We start from the raw sequence: 16,592 nt of genomic DNA on the forward strand, positions 1-16,592 counted from the left end.
TCCTTCTGCAGGGGATCTTCTTGACCCAGGAATTGATCCCAGGTCTCCTGCATTGCAGGCAGACTCTAGTGACTGAGCCACCAGAGAAGACAGTCCATGGGGGTTGCAAAAGAATCAGTCACAACTTAGAGGCTAAACAACAACATAGTATCATATTTTATACAATATATATATATATATATATATATATATATATATACACACACACACACATAAATATGTATAACAGAGTCTAACACAACATTGTAAATCAACTATAATTTAAAAATTCAGTCACAACTTGGCAAATGTAAAGTGTTCTTATTTAGATGATAAATGATAGGGACATCCTTATCCTGTGGGGGCAGGAGAAGGTCTCAAACTGTGGTCCAGGGGCCATATCCCCCTCAGTGCCTGTGTTTGTATACCTCATGAGCTAAGAATGGTTTTTACATTTTTAAATGGTTAAGGAGGGGAATCAAAAGAAGAATCATAGTTCATGTCATGTGAAAGTGATATGAAATTGAAATTTTAGAACCCATAAATAAAGTTTTATTGGACCACAACCATGCCTATTTGAGTATGTGTCACCTGTTGATGCTTATGTACAGAGCTGAGTGGCTGTGACCAAAAAACCGTGTGGCTGGAAAGGCCAGACTGTTTTCTATTTGGTCCTTTTAGAAAAAGTTAGCCAACCTTTGTCTCAGAGTCATGTTTTGACTGGTCCTTCTAAAGCAGGACCGTCTGCTCTGTTCCCTCTCCCTAGAATGCCCTCTATACTATTTTTCTTTTCTTTTTTTTTTTTAAAGTCTTATTTTTGTTCACTCTATTTTTAAGTTTTTTGTTTTTTTTTTTTAATTTTTGGCCACTCTGGGAAGCATGCAGGATCTTAGTCCCCACCCCCATCAAACCTTGCCACCCTTCCCCTTCCCTCCCTCAGAGTCCTAACCCCTAGACCACCAGAGCCCTGCCCGCTCCACTTTAGTTCAGTAGAGCTTTCTCATCTTTCAGAAGTCACCTCCACCAGGCAGCCCTCTGAGATTCCCCCAGGCTAGATCACCACCCTCTGTTCGATCCCCATTTCTCATTCTCCCTCCTTCCTGGCACAATTTGAAAGTTTCCATTTGTGCAAATATCTGATTGGCTATTTCCTTCTCCAGAGGCTCAGCTCCCCAGAGGGCAGGGACATTTTTTCCCCCAACCGCAGGCTCCCAGGGCTTCCCTGGTGGCTCAGTTGGTAAGGTCCGCCTACAATGTGTGAGGCCTGGGGTCAGATCCCTGGGTTGGGAAGATCCCCTGGAGAAGGTAAAGGTCACCCACTCCAGTATTCCATGGGGGAGAATTCCATGGACTGTATAGTCCATGGGGTCGCAAAGAGTGGGACACTACTGAGCGACTTTCACTTTACTTCACTTCTTCGCAGGCTCCCAGGAAAATATCTGCTTAGATCCAAGAGCGCGAGCCTAGAGGGATGTCAGCGATTCCCGGCAAAAAGGTTGAGCCTGACTGCAAGCTGATGGGTGTGTTTGCAGGCTGAGAAGGGCGGGGCGGGTGGAAAGTCCCGCAGCCCCGGAGGTCCCAGGGGCCAGTTTACGAACAAAGAAATGCAAAACAGTTCAAGCAGGTCTCTAATTAAGTCCCTAAGGGCCCTCTGGAACCCTCAGGAAAGGCGGAGTCCAGAACAGACCCACCTTCGCTTACCCTCCAGGAGTCTCAGTTTTAACTTCTGTAAACTGGATCTGAACAGAACCTCCAGAAGGGGCCAAGCTCCTCCCTGAGACCTAGACACAGTTCAGTGATCCTAGGCACCAGCGCTGGCCCGCCCATTCCCACCATGCAGCCTGCCAGACCTCCGTATACTCAGCTGTCCAATCATTCCGAGAAGCGAGAAGCGATACACCCCTTCCTAAAGCTATTCCAGAAAATTCCATGCAACAGAATATCCCTGCTGCGTGTAGCTGAACTACCTAACCCTCAGCTGTTTGCAGTAATCCTGGACTCTGAGACAAAAGGAGAAATCGACAATAACTGGTCCTATCTTTAAAAAGTCGGATGCTGGGACTTCCCTGGTGGTGCAGTGTCTAAGATTGCTGCTGCTGCTGCTGCTAAGTCGCTTCAGTCATGTCCAACTCTGTGCGACCCCATAGACGGCAGCCCACCAGGCTCTGCCGTCCCTGGGATTCTCCAGGCGAGAGCACTGGAGTGGGGTGCCATTGCCTTCTCCAACATACTCCCAATGTAGGGTGGTCAGGGAATTAGATCCCACATGCCCCAACTAAGAGTTTGTGTGTGCAACTAAAGAACCCTCATGCCACAACTAAAAAGACCCTACATACTGCAACAAAGATTGAAGATCCCGTGTGTGGCAACTCAGACCTGGTGCAGTCAAATACATAAATATTAAAAAATAAAAAGAAGAAGTTGGATACTTTCCTCATCATCATGGTCTGTTTTTGCATTTATTTGAATTTTTAAAAGTGATATTAAAATATAATCATCAGGGGGCTTCCCTGATGGTCCTGTGATTAAGATTCCATGCTTCTAATGCAGGGGACACAGGTTCGATCCTGGTTGGGGAACTGAGATCCCACCTGCTACACAGTATGGCCAAAAAATTTTTTTTTTTCTTAATTTAATCATCAGGGCCATTTCCTGGTGGCCCAGTAGTAAAGAATCCGCCTGCAAATGCAGGAGACGTCCATTCGATCCCTGGATCAGGAGGATCCCCTGGAGGAGGAAATGGCTACCCACTCCAGTATTCTTGTCTGGAGAATCTCACGGATAGGGGAGTCTGGTGGGCTATAGTCCATGGGGTCGCAAAGAGTCGGACATGACCTAGAGACTAAACAACAATAACATCATCAGGGAGATTCCCTGGCAGGCCAGTTGGTTAAGACTCTGTACTTCAAATGTGGAGGAGCATGGGTTCAATCCCTGGTTGGGGAACAATAAGACCCCCACATGCAACATGGTGCAGTCAAAAATAATAATAATGACCATTGGGACTGAGTTTTTTGGAGCACCCACCTCCCGTTTAAATTTTGTGCCTCAAAATTTAAGAGAGTTCCTTGCTCTCTTCAATACAGCATGTAGTAAGTGTTAATAAGTGCTCCTAGAAGGAATGGTTGCAATATATAAAATCTAGTGTTTATTCCACAACGAGGGCTGTTTCAGTTTGCTGGGGCAGTCACAACAAAATGCCACAGACTGGGTGGCTCACACAGCAGAAATTTATCATCTCACAGTTGTGGAGGTCAGAAGTCCCAGATCGAGGTATGTTGGCAAGGTTGGTTTCTCCCAAGGCCTCCGTCCTTGGCTAGCAGACGGCTGCCTTCCTTCTGTGCCTCCACACAGTCTCCCTCTGGGCCTGTCTTTCCACAATCTCACCAATATGACTGCTGTCACATTAAGTTAGGACCTAAAGACCTCATTTTAACTTAATTGGCTCTTCCAAACCCTGTCTCCAAATAAAGTCACATTCTGAGATCTTGGGGTGTTAGGTCTTTAATATGTGAGTTGAGGAGCAGACACACTTTAGCCCATAAGAGGAGCAAACTCTTCAATGGGGCTTAATGTGCTAGGAGCTTTTTTTTTGTTTTTTAATTTATTTATTTGGCTGTGTCCCATCTTAGTTGTAGTGTGTGGGATCTTTAGTTGTGGCACGTGAAATCTAGTTCCCTGACCAGGGGTGGAACCCATGTCCCTGCATTGGGAGCACAGAGTCTTAGCCACTGGACCACCAGGGAAGTCCCTAGGTGCTTTATTTATATTAACTTCTTTAAGGTTCACAAGATCCCCAAAATTCAACAGATTCTGTTATTATTCAACATTTTACATGAAGAAGAATTTGAGGCTCAGAGAAGTTATGTAACTTGCCCAAGATCACACAGACAGTGAGGGCTGAATCTAAATTCACAATATCTGTCTTAATGTCAGCCAAATCTGAAATCCGTCTAGAAAGTAGTAGTGGGGCAGAGTTGCTTCCTGACTAAACCATGCCTTTTTTACTGTGGCAAAATAGACATGACGTAAAATTGACCTTTTTAATCATTTTTGAGTGTGCAGTTTAGTGTGTTCAGTACATTCACATTGTTGTGCAGCCGCCTGCATCATCCATCTCCATGACTTTTCCATTTTTCCAAACTGAAACTCTGTCCCCTTTAAACACTGACTCCCGTCCCCCCTCCCTCAGCTCCTGGCACCCACTACTTTGCTTTGTCTTTTTCATTTGACTCCTTTAAGGAGTATAGGTACAATTAAGGCTTCACAGGTGGCACAGTGGTAAAGAATCCACCTGGCAACTAGGCAGATAAGGGTTTGAACCCTGGGTGGGGAAGATCTCTGGAGAAGGAAATGGCAACCCACTCCAGTATTCTTGCCTGGAAAATCGCATAGACAGAGGAGCCTGGTGGGCTACAGTTCATGGGGTCGTGGACAAGACTTAGTGACTAAACAGTGACAATAGGTAGAATTATACAATATTTGTCCTTTTGCTTCCAGCTTATTTCACTGGACATAATGTTGTCTTATCTATGTTGTAGCCTGGGTCAGAATTTCCTTCCTTTTTAAGGTTGAGTAATATTCCATTTGGAGAAGGAAGTGGCAACCCACTCCAGTATTCTTGCCTGGAGAATCCCAGGGACGGAGGAGCCTGGTGGGCTGCCGTCTATGGGGCCGCACAGAGTCGGACACGACTGATGCGACTTAGCAGCAGCAGCAGCAATATTCCATTAAACTGTACATTTTTAAGTCACTTGGTTCCGCCCTTATTAGCTGAGTGACCTTGGGGAAGTTAATTCTCTGAGTCTCAGTTTGCTCCTGCATAAAATAGCCCACACAAAACCCGGGGTGTGGGGAAGCTTACATGAATGAATAAATTTAAAAGGTGGTGATGGGCATCAAATAAGCCCCTCAACAGCATCAAAGGCAGATGCAAGGGGCGTGCAGTGGCGGCCTTTGGTCAGCAGGGGCCGCTGCCAGGGCCTCCGGGGGGCCTTCCTGTCTTCCCGGCGCCGCAGCATGCGCATGCGCAGCAGAGCCTCCCTGCAGAGGTTATTTTTTTCTCTCGGTTCCTCCCCGCCCTTTACCCCCGCAGGTATTTATTACTGCAGACCCGGAGCCTGGCTGTGGCTGCTTTTTCTCTGTGCTGAAGCTCTGCTTCTCCCCCAGGCTTATGGGTCTGGTGAGGAGTTGTCTTCTGCCAACACCTGGCTCCATCCCTACAGCTTCGAGATGGAACTCCTCCCCAAGGGGGTTAGAGTGTAGAAAGAGCAGTCGCTCAGTCGTGTCCGACTCTTTGCGACCCCACGGACTGTAGCTGACCAGGCTCCTGCGTCCATGGGATTTTCCAGACAAGAATACTGGAGTGGGTTGCCATTTCCTTCGCCAGGGAATCTTCTGATCCAGGGATTGAACCCAGATCTCCCGCACTGCAGGCAGGCTCTTTACCATCTGAGCCACCAGGGAAGCCCTGTATGAGGAGGGATGTCTTAAATTTCGCCATCCTCCTCTCCCCAGCTTCTTTAACTTAGACTAAGTTAAAATTTCTCAATAAACGATTTATTCACTTAAGAGCAAATTCAACCCTATTAATGAAAACCTTTGCTTTTCATCTCTGAAATGTTCTATTTTGCAAGGAGGTGGTGGTCAAGTGCCTAAGACGGAGCCTAGCACACGTTGTATGCTGAGAGCACTTTAAACATTAAAAAAAATTAAGATAAAACATTTATTAAGAATGGGAAGCTGGATACCCATCTGCTGAAAACGCGTCCCCCGAAGGGCGCATGCGCTTGCCTTGCAAGATTAATATAAAACGTTTCTGACACGAACACAGGCGCACGTGTTTGAACACCCGGAATTGAGCTAGGGCATTGACTTTAGCTGCCTGCAGCTCTGCGTCTCGGTCGTTCAATAGATATTTAGGGAGCAGCGCCTTACTGCCTCAGTTTCCTCCTGGGTTAAACGTGGGATAGTGATAGTAATCTTTGATTAAATGAAATCAGGGCTGTGACCAGGCTTTACAAAGCAAAATGCGTAAACCCTTTGTAGGGATAGGAGAAGACAATCTTATTTTAGACTCCATATCCGAACTTGCATAGTTTTTTACAGAGGCACAACTGTCTCTTCTCTTCCCAGCGCAGGGAAATCACTGCAGGCTCCCTTCTTTTGACAGAGTGAATTTATTTACGCTAATGAGATATGATTACCTGATGCAAGATATACTTATGAGCGCCTACTGTGTACCAGGCATTGAGCTGGGTTCTTTATAAAGAATAAAGATCCTGAATTAAATGCCAATTCTCTCGAGTCGAAGATCTGATATACAACGGTTTCTTAGGGTCATATCAGGACACGAATACAAAATAGTGTTCCTGCGCCTCCCCCTGGAGAGAAAATGAAGTAGAAAATGAGATTGCGCATGTAGAAAAGTGCCTAGCTCCCACGCTTGCGACGCAGCAAACCAGTCCCTGAAATGTGTTCTAATGTAACTAATTAGAAATAACTGAGGTGTATTGAGGACTGTGTCAGACTCGGTGCTAATCCCTCTACATGTATTTAGTGAATTTTACTCTCCCTCAAAGAAACAGTATTGATCATCCCATTGCGCAGATAAAGAAACTGAAGCATAGAAAAACCTGCATATCTAGTGTAAGAACACTTAAAGTGATGGAGCTGATAAGGTGTTTTATTTACTGTTTTATCCACAAAGCCTATAGCAATGCCTGGCGTAGTAGACGCTGAATTTGTGGGAAAAGTGGGCGATTAACATCTGCTTTTGAAAAAGTTTTTTTTTTTTTTTTTTTAAAGAAATAATTATAAACAGGTGATTGCAGAAATAGTACAGAGGGCCCAAGTACTCTACTCCCAGTCCAGGACCTAGTACTGTCACTGTCATCTTACATCATATCAAACCTTAATCTTAGTACAATCCACAGAACCCATTCACATCATAATATCCTTTTCATAGAAGTGCTTGGCACTTTGCAAAATGACATAGTTGCTAAGATATGGTTAATAGTTTCAGCTAAAATGCCACCCTTCGCTTTTTGCACCTAAGTATTGCATCCTGGAGGCGTGCACCCAGCTCAAGGCAACCACGCCCCCGGGAAAATCCAAGCTTGGAATGCAGACCCTTGGTATTAAAGCAGCCGCGCCGCCGCCTAAGGGGTTACCCGGGTCGGGTGGTGGTGGTGGGGAGGGTGTTCCTGCGCTTGCGCGCGGCGTCGCTTCGCTCCGCCCCCGAAGCGCGGTCAGATGACCCGCCCAACCGGCGTCGGCCTATAAAGTCTCGGGTGTTGACGTCAGCGTTCTCTTCCGCCGTCGTCGCCGCCATCCTCGGCGCGACCTAGCTTCCTCGGATCTGCCTGGGAGAATCCACCGCCATCCGCCACCATGGTGAGCAACGCTGTTCAACCGGGGGCCTGAAACGGCAGCGAGGCCTCGGCAGGGCTGGCGCTGCCAAGCCTGGAAACCTGTGGCTTCCCTGACTGGGAGGAGACATGGCGCCGGCGGGGCCGGCGGGGCCGGGGCAGGTGAAGGGGCTGCCGCCATGTCTGCGCGCCGCACTGCTCGCCGACCTCCGCTTCCGGGGGCGCCGCCGCCTCGCGGGGTCTCGGGCCCGGCTGAAGCTGGGGCGGAGGCGGGGCGGGGGGGGCGGTATGATGATGTGGCAGACGCTGTAATGGCGGGCGCCGCAGCGCGAGCCGGGAGAGGGGAGCCGCCTTATGTAACTCGCGGGCCGGTAGTTTCAGTCCGATTTTCTGTCGGGAGCCGTGGGCGTCTTGGAAATGGCTGAAGGAGAGAAGAGTAAGACTTTTAGAAGCGTCCGCTCTTCTCCCGCTGTGTAATTTTGGCCTGGTCTCTTGTCTTTCGTGAACCTCCCAATTGTGAACACCTGATCCTAGAGCCACGAGGTGGAGGCTCGTGCCTGTTAGGGCTGCGCAACCCCTCCCCCCCACCGGGGGTGGCATATTTACGAATCAAAGGTGGGGTGGGTGGCTCTAACTGACCCCCACAACTCCAGAGAGGGGTGACCTTGGAGTTCGGAGAGTCCCTTTGGTTGGGAAGCCTCGGGGTATACCAGTGGCCACACAGCGGGACACTTGCGGTTCAGCCGAGAAACCCCAGTTTCTACGTAGTATAAAGGAAAATCTGTTGTCACTCTTTGGGACTTAGTCCCCAATTTCCGTTCTGAGTTGTCACTTTGGTGTGACAGCCAGGATCAGGCTTTTCAGGGACAGGATGAGTTGGACGTCTTTAAAGGGGTGTTAACAAAAAAGGGGGGATTTAGGTCGGAGTTGGCAGCACTGGGGACCAGCCCCTTTTGGCTAGGGCATTGCAACCTCTATTGATCAAAGTCTCTGCCAAGGGTCTTTCCTGGAGTGCTGGCCTGTCATGACCCTCCCCTCCCCCACCCTGCCCAGGTGAACTTCACAGTAGACCAGATCCGGGCCATCATGGACAAGAAGGCCAACATCCGGAACATGTCTGTCATTGCCCACGTGGACCATGGCAAGTCCACTCTGACGGACTCCCTGGTGTGCAAGGCGGGTATCATCGCCTCTGCCCGGGCTGGGGAGACCCGCTTCACTGACACCCGGAAGGACGAGCAGGAGCGTTGCATCACCATCAAGTCAACGTGAGCAAGTCCCCTGGTGTCATCTCCACAGGGAAAGGGGTTGCTGCTTGCTCTGAGTCCTTGGTAGTGGGCAGGAAGGATAGACAGGCTTTTTCCCACAGGATTCTGGGGAGAGGAGCACTTTGGAGCTGGGCTTCTGAACTCGGAGGGATGATAGAGCTTCATCTAGTGGGATGGGCACCTTTGCCTCCAGGGGAAGAGGCACAGTGATGGGTGGTAGAGTTAAGGAGGTTGGAGGGGAAGGGAGCTGGGGGCTCTTGGCAATGTCTGGAAAAGTCTGAGGATGCTATTGGCATTCGGGGTCAATGCCAAAGTCCTGCTGTGCCCACGGCAGCCCCCTGTGAGTTTTCTGACCCCAGATGTCAGGGTGAGAACCTCCCCCACCCCAAAGAAAAAACAGTTGTCTTCATTTAGTTGTTTGTCCTTGGTCGTTGCTCTGAGACTCACTTCCCTGCAGGGCAGGGAAGGGTGAAAAGTAGCCTCTGGGATGTCTAGCTCCTGTGTAGTAGCTGCTTTTTGACAACAGATGTGTCGAGCCTGGGAGGACCCAGGTGGACTCTGGTGCCAGGGAAGTGGCTGTCCCTGGCAGAGGGTGCTGCAAAGGTAAATGTCCCCAGATGCGGTGGCTCTTGTGTGGAAAGTCTTTAAGTTCATCTCTAGGGATGAGTAATGCAGGGGGAGGGGACAGGTTGCAGCATCTGCCTGGCTTTTTATTGGATCCCAGCCTCAGGAATGAAGGGTGTCCATGTGACTCCCCCTTGGTGGGAACCTGATTGACCACAGGCCAGGCTAAGGTGTGGCTTCCACCTGGCTCACTTGTCCCTATCTTTTCAGGGCCATCTCCCTTTTCTACGAGCTTTCAGAGAACGACTTGAATTTCATCAAGCAGAGCAAGGATGGCTCTGGCTTCCTCATCAACCTCATTGACTCCCCTGGGCACGTCGACTTTTCTTCAGAGGTGACAGCCGCGCTCCGTGTCACTGATGGTGCCTTGGTGGTGGTCGACTGCGTGTCGGGTAAGCAGTGGGCACCCCTTAGGATGACTTGGAATCTGGGGCTGTCCCCTCTCTGGCTGCAAGAGCCGCCTCATCCCTTGCTGGTCTGCAGGTGTGTGTGTGCAGACAGAGACGGTGCTGCGCCAGGCCATCGCTGAGCGCATCAAGCCGGTGCTGATGATGAACAAGATGGACCGGGCCCTGCTTGAGCTGCAGCTGGAGCCTGAGGAGCTCTACCAAACCTTCCAGCGCATCGTGGAGAACGTCAATGTCATCATCTCCACCTATGGCGAGGGCGAGAGCGGCCCCATGGGCAACATCATGGTAGGACAGCCTGACTGCTGGGTTTAGGGGTACCTCCCTCTGCTGTGTTCCTAGTACCCCCTTCCACTTTTCCCGCGGGACAGACTGGAAGGGCTGTGGTCTTGGGCTGCCCCTGGGGAACTGCTTCTGAATCAGTGACTTCCTGGGGATTCTTGGGAGGTGGAGCTGGGGTTCCAAGGAACCTTAGAGTGACAGGAAAGCGGGACTTCTGTGGAGGTGAAGTAGTGGCTCCCCCTGCTTGCTGACAGGTGCATGGGGCAGTCCCTGTGGGATCTTTACACATACACCCCCTCTGGGGGTTGGGCACCTTGTACATGATGACTAAAATTTCTTCACTTTGACCTGATGGCTATTGAAGAAATCTAAGGTCTGAGGCGGGGGGTGCCCGGGGATTTTGTAACTGTGGTTTCTGTCCAACTATTCCAGCTAAACTGTCTCCTGTTCTTGCAGATCGACCCTGTCCTTGGTACTGTTGGCTTCGGGTCTGGTCTCCACGGTTGGGCCTTTACCCTGAAGCAGTTTGCAGAGATGTATGTGGCCAAGTTTGCCGCCAAGGGCGAGGGGCAACTGGGGCCTGCTGAGCGGGCCAAGAAGGTGGAGGACATGATGAAAAAGCTGTGGGGAGACCGGTGAGTGTTAGAGACACAGCTCAAGTGTCTAGGGGGGTCTTTCCCCCCCCTTCCCCACCACTGATTTCTCTAACTCTTGGGTTGGGTGTTCTCTGAACAGATACTTTGATCCAGCCACCGGCAAGTTCAGCAAGTCAGCCAACAGCCCTGATGGCAAGAAGCTGCCACGGACGTTCTGTCAGCTCATCCTGGACCCAATCTTCAAGGTGAGCCAGTGTAAGCTTGGTAGATACCCATTCCCAGAGTTGTCCTTGGGCTCCCCAGACAGTCTGGTACCCAGCCTGCTGCAACCAATGGCAAGATGCCACAAGGCAAGGCAGGGCCAGGCTGCATGGTCAGCTCCTGGAACAAGGATGAGACCACATGAGGTCAAAAGGCCCTCAGTTCAACCCTGGCTAGCAGGTCTCCGACACTCTTGGGCTGCATCGTGGGGTCAGTCAGCCTCCCTGACTGGACAGCAGGTGAGGTGTGGCAGAAAGGGCTGACTATTGTAAGCCAGTGAGTTTTCAGTGTGTGTGTGCCCACTTACATGGGGTGGGTTTTAAGTCTGTTGAGAGATTTCCTTGTTATTTGCTAGATTAACTCAGGCATTTGATGGTGAGTGAGGACTTTTTTTGCAGCTTTGGCCCTGCTCCATCCATGCCCTTCAGGCTCTAGGACGTAATTGCAGACTTCAAGTATGTTCTCAAACCCACTTTGCCATCTTTCTTGCATGTTAGGTGTTTGATGCAATCATGAACTTCAAGAAAGAGGAGACGGCAAAACTAATTGAAAAACTGGACATCAAGTTGGACAGTGAAGATAAGGACAAAGAGGGCAAACCACTTCTGAAGGTGAGCGGAGAGACTCTCCCGGGAGTCCCACTTTCTTGGAGCTGCTGGTGTCGGTTTTCTTTCTGGTCTCTTGCTGACGTTTCCCTCTCACATCCTCTACTCTAGGCTGTGATGCGCCGCTGGCTGCCTGCTGGGGACGCCCTGCTGCAGATGATCACCATCCACCTGCCTTCCCCTGTGACGGCCCAGAAGTACCGCTGTGAGCTCCTGTACGAGGGGCCCCCAGACGATGAGGCAGCCATGGGTATGTGGGGCCTGCCTGCACTCTGGGGGCCTGATGGTGGACAGAGCCTCAGGAGTCTGGAAAGCTGAGCTGCCATGGAATCACGTTTTCCCCTTTGGGGGTTTCATTTCTCTTCTCAGGCATTAAAAGCTGTGATCCCAAAGGCCCTCTCATGATGTACATTTCCAAAATGGTGCCGACCTCTGACAAAGGTCGGTTCTATGCTTTCGGCCGGGTCTTCTCAGGGCTGGTGTCCACTGGACTGAAGGTCCGCATCATGGGACCCAACTATACTCCTGGGAAGAAGGAGGACCTGTACCTGAAGCCAATCCAGAGGTGAGGTACTCAGGGAGTTAGAGGGGGCCCCAACAGCCTCCTCCTCCATCCAGTGAAAGGGGAAGGGTGGGGTCATCTGAATGTAAGAGACCTGCCGGGGGGAGGGAAGCACCAGGAACTAGTACCCTTCCTCTAACTGAGGATTCTCAGTGTGACACAGTCCTCAGCTGGGAAGCAGGTAGGAAATTAGAGTGATAGGATAGTTAAGGTACCTCGAGAGCAGGCCCTGATCCCAAAGACCTCAGCTGAGGGTGGTGCCCCCCAGTCACTGCTGCAGGTGTGGGACTCTCTGAGGCCCTGACTGCACTAGGATGCAGAGGCTTGCACAGGCACGGCAGCACGTTGCCTGGTCTTGGGGTGATAAGAGCCAGAACCCTCACTGAGATGTCACTGGGTTACTGGCCCCTGGTGAGCTGGCTCTGTCCCTCTAGACATGAAGATAGCCATAGGCTCAAAGGAGGGAACTTTGTGCTTCCACTGCAGGGGGCTTGGGTTCAATCGCTGGTACATGCAGTGTGGTACTACCAAAAAAACAAGGGAGGCTTGTCTGGTGACTTGGCGATGTGGCACACAAGTGCTAGTGTGTTGACACCATTTGTGTCGTTCCCCCCGCTCCCCCCCAGGACAATCCTGATGATGGGCCGTTATGTGGAGCCCATCGAGGATGTGCCTTGTGGCAACATTGTGGGCCTGGTGGGTGTGGACCAGTTCCTGGTGAAGACTGGCACCATCACCACCTTCGAGCATGCCCACAACATGCGAGTGATGAAGTTCAGTGTGAGCCCTGTTGTCAGGGTTGCTGTGGAGGCCAAGAACCCAGCCGACCTGCCTAAGCTGGTGGAAGGTCTGAAGCGGCTGGCCAAGTCGGACCCCATGGTGCAGGTGGGTGGCCCTTGGCCAGAGGTGACACCTGCCACGGTGGCTTGTTGACTTGTTGATGTGGTGTGACTGGGCTGACCTGGCAGAACTCCTTCCCATTTAAATGGTGGTTTTCCACCCAGGAATCCAACTTTGATACATTACCAGACAGGTTGGACCCTGAGGCCCTTTTTAGAAGGTTAATGTTGAAAACTAGTAAAATGGGCCCTGATACCTTCCCCCTAAACCCTGTGTTGGGAGTCCACCTTGTCCAGCTGGAGCTGGCTTTCCACGTGCCCCCTGGAATCCCTTGGGTTACTACGTGGTCCTGGGGTCAGTGTTGGGCTGACGCTTTGCCTTCTGCAGTGCATCATCGAGGAGTCTGGGGAGCACATCATCGCAGGGGCTGGGGAGCTGCACTTGGAGATCTGCCTCAAGGATCTGGAGGAGGATCACGCCTGCATCCCCATCAAGGTGAGGCTGGCGCTGCCATGCAGTGACAGCTGGAGGCCTGCATCCCCTATACCAAGAGGGCTGATGGAGAGCACGACCTGGGTGGGCTCTGAGGGGCCCGCTGGTGGGGGTCGCTCGGTTCTGCTGCTTTCTGCCCCTTCTTACCAGATAATATGTGCTGTTGTGATATCAGCTGTTGAGATGCACAGGCAGGGTTGGAGTGTGAGGGGTCTCCTAACTTCTGCTAACATAAGTTTACAAAAGAAAAAAAACTTGTGAAAAGGGCAGACTCTTAAGTTTCTGTAGGTGGCCCACCACCCCCAGCTGGTGCACTCTGGTTTCCATTTTCTGCTTTTTCACAGAAATGAGCTCAGGTCTGTGTCTGCTTAGCCGAGGTTTTGGGTTTCTTTACATGCTGTTTTTCCTTGTTAAACCTCTCTAGTTATGGGAATGAGAGTTTCCATTCTTCAGGGAATTGACAGTTTTTTCATATTCTTTTTTGAATGAGGAAACTATACTGAAACGGGATCTTGCACTTGTATGTTTACCCTTTTCAATTAATACTGCACATACAGTTTTACCACAAGTGTTTGTTTAGCCAGCCCTGTTGGCAGTGGGCGTTTAGGGAGTAGCTGCACACTTGTTTACACGAAGTCAGGTGAAGCCTGCTCTGCTCTCTACCCTCTGCCAGTGTGAAGTGGGCATCATTAGGAAGATGCTTCTCTGGGGTGTCTGCCTCCTGGGGCAGACCTGACCCTGCACGTTCCTCTTCCAGAAATCTGACCCAGTTGTCTCATACCGGGAGACTGTCAGTGAGGAGTCGAACGTGCTCTGCCTGTCCAAGTCCCCCAACAAGCACAATAGGCTTTACATGAAGGCGCGGCCCTTCCCTGACGGCCTGGCTGAGGACATCGACAAGGGCGAGGTGTCCGCCCGCCAGGAGCTCAAGCAGCGGGCCCGCTACCTGGCTGAGAAGTACGAGTGGGACGTGGCCGAGGCCCGTAAGATCTGGTGCTTCGGCCCTGATGGCACAGGCCCCAACATCCTCACGGACATCACCAAGGGTGTGCAGTACCTCAATGAGATCAAGGACAGTGTGGTGGCTGGCTTCCAGTGGGCCACCAAGGAGGTGAGGGGGTGCTCAGGTACAGCACTGCAGGGCCAGGGAGCGGGTGAGGTGGGATTGTGTGTGGTCTTGGGAACAGACAGCTGTGGCCAGCCTGTCCCTCAGCTGCTGTGGAGGTGGGTTCTTAAGACGGTGGTCCTCCTTCTTCCTTAGGGGGCGCTGTGCGAGGAGAACATGCGGGGCGTGCGCTTTGATGTCCATGATGTGACGCTGCACGCTGATGCCATCCACCGTGGGGGTGGCCAGATCATCCCCACGGCTCGGCGCTGCCTGTATGCCAGTGTGCTGACTGCTCAGCCCCGGCTCATGGAGCCCATCTATCTTGTGGAGATCCAGGTAAGGGGGCTGGGCCGGGAACCTCCAGCTGCTGTTCTGGGTTCCATCCTGCCCAGCAGCCACTCAAGAGCTCTTTTTTGCCCGACAGTGTCCGGAACAAGTGGTTGGTGGCATCTACGGTGTCTTGAACAGGAAGCGGGGTCATGTCTTTGAGGAGACCCAGGTGGCCGGCACGCCTATGTTTGTTGTGAAGGCCTACCTTCCTGTCAATGAGTCCTTCGGTGAGTACCAGTCTGGTGTGGTCCTCAGATGTCCACTGCCTGCAGGATGGAGCCCAGCAGACATACAGCCGTGGCCCATCCTTTCTTATCATGATGGGAGCTGCCTGCTGCAGTTTTCTGCAGCACACTTGAGGAGGGGGTGACCTATTTCTCTCACATGTGGGTCTCAGGACTGTTGATTTAGTGGAGAGGCCTCAGCCTGTGGATCTCAGCACAGCCACAGAGCAGCTGTGTTGGAGATCTGGCTCATCCTCAGAAGGTGCAGATAGAGGCATGGGGCTCAGGAACGGCCAGCCCTGCCTCCCTCTTTAATCAGTAGCCCTTGAGGGAACCTTTGGGTGAGGCGTAGGGTAATGGGGTTAACATCTAACATGACTCTGGGACCCTCTGGTGTGAGTCTGTGTTTCTGGTCTCGGCCAGGGGACCGTGAGGCACATACCTGAGCTTCCCAGTGAGTACTTGTTTGCCCCTTCTGCAGGCTTCACTGCTGACCTGAGGTCCAACACGGGCGGCCAGGCCTTCCCCCAGTGTGTGTTTGACCACTGGCAGATCCTGCCCGGTGACCCCTTTGACAACACCAGCCGCCCCAGTCAAGTGGTGGCGGAGACGCGCAAGCGCAAAGGCCTGAAAGAAGGCATCCCAGCCCTGGACAACTTCCTGGACAAGTTGTAGGCGGCCTCTGCTCAGCCCGCCATCGGGTGGGACTTGGTGCGGCCCTCGCGCCCAGGGACAGTGACCACAGCAACAAGCCCCCACATTCTCCACGACACCTCGAGGCTGTCCAGACCCAGTAATGCTCTGCCTGACAGGTTTCTGGGGCCCACTTCGTGCCATCGCTCAACATGAACACTTGATGCCGTTTCTTTCGATATTTATTTCCAGATTTCAGGGGCAGCAGAAGTGCCCTTGCAGCAGGGACTTATCTGGCCGGTGGGGATGGGGGAGGGGATGGGACAACCAATACTTTTTTGTTGAGAGGGAAACATAATGTCAAAAAAAAGTTAAAAATAAACGCATTAAGAGGTTTATTTGGGTAAATGGCCCATAGAGGATTTTCCTCCAGAAAGGGGGAAGAAACAAGCGGGTAGATGTTCTCTTTGGACAGAAGCTAGAAGGCAGGAAACCCCTCCCACACAGTGTCACTGAGCACCTCCAGCTGTATTAGTGCCATTGGAATAATAAACTTGACATGGTGGAGACTGTGTGTGTGTGTGTGTGGTCTTTCTCCATCTGCTCAGGCTCCAGTGGACTCCCTGGGCCAGTGAGCAAGGCCACTGGTGATATTCCAGTACAGTGTCACCTCCACGTGACAGTCCAGGAGTCCATCTGTCACACAGCCAGCCAGTCAGACATCTGTGCCCCAGAAAGGGGCAGCCACTTTGCCCATGGGTCCTATAAGCATTAGAAATGAGAGCAGTGTGCCTCAAGAACTGAGTGTTTAAATATTGGGTTGGCAAGAAAGCTTATTTGGATTTTTCTGTAACATGTCAGGGAAAAAACCTGAAGGAACTTTTTGGCAAATCCAATGTTTACACAGTTGACACTGGTGGTGCAGTAGCAGGCAGTGCAGGCTTGGAAGATTGCCTGTGTGTTCACTTGACCCATCCAAACCATCCCTTGTGGTTACTTCTATGCTGTTTG

General features: G+C 51.4%; 1 protein-coding gene and 1 non-coding gene across 2 annotated transcripts; both read left to right on the plus strand.

Moving 5' to 3' along the window:
• Nucleotides 1-7,265: 7,265 nt before the first annotated feature.
• EEF2 (eukaryotic translation elongation factor 2) lies at nucleotides 7,266-16,155 on the plus strand. The gene is made up of 15 exons (XM_043911951.1): nucleotides 7,266-7,374; nucleotides 8,403-8,617; nucleotides 9,452-9,633; nucleotides 9,725-9,936; nucleotides 10,387-10,565; nucleotides 10,666-10,771; nucleotides 11,285-11,398; nucleotides 11,504-11,642; nucleotides 11,762-11,957; nucleotides 12,581-12,839; nucleotides 13,182-13,289; nucleotides 14,044-14,397; nucleotides 14,548-14,730; nucleotides 14,819-14,951; nucleotides 15,430-16,155. Exons 1-15 carry the CDS (start codon nucleotides 7,372-7,374, stop codon nucleotides 15,621-15,623), a joined length of 2,577 nt encoding a protein of 858 aa, XP_043767886.1. The 5' UTR covers nucleotides 7,266-7,371; the 3' UTR covers nucleotides 15,624-16,155.
• LOC122701167 lies at nucleotides 10,247-10,311 on the plus strand. Its single transcript, XR_006343004.1, has one exon. It is a non-coding gene; the product is annotated as a small nucleolar RNA SNORD37 (small nucleolar RNA).
• Nucleotides 16,156-16,592: the final 437 nt, after the last annotated feature.

Source organism: Cervus elaphus, chromosome 9 (assembly GCF_910594005.1).
Source record: "Cervus elaphus chromosome 9, mCerEla1.1, whole genome shotgun sequence".
Lineage (NCBI taxonomy): Eukaryota > Metazoa > Chordata > Mammalia > Artiodactyla > Cervidae > Cervus > Cervus elaphus.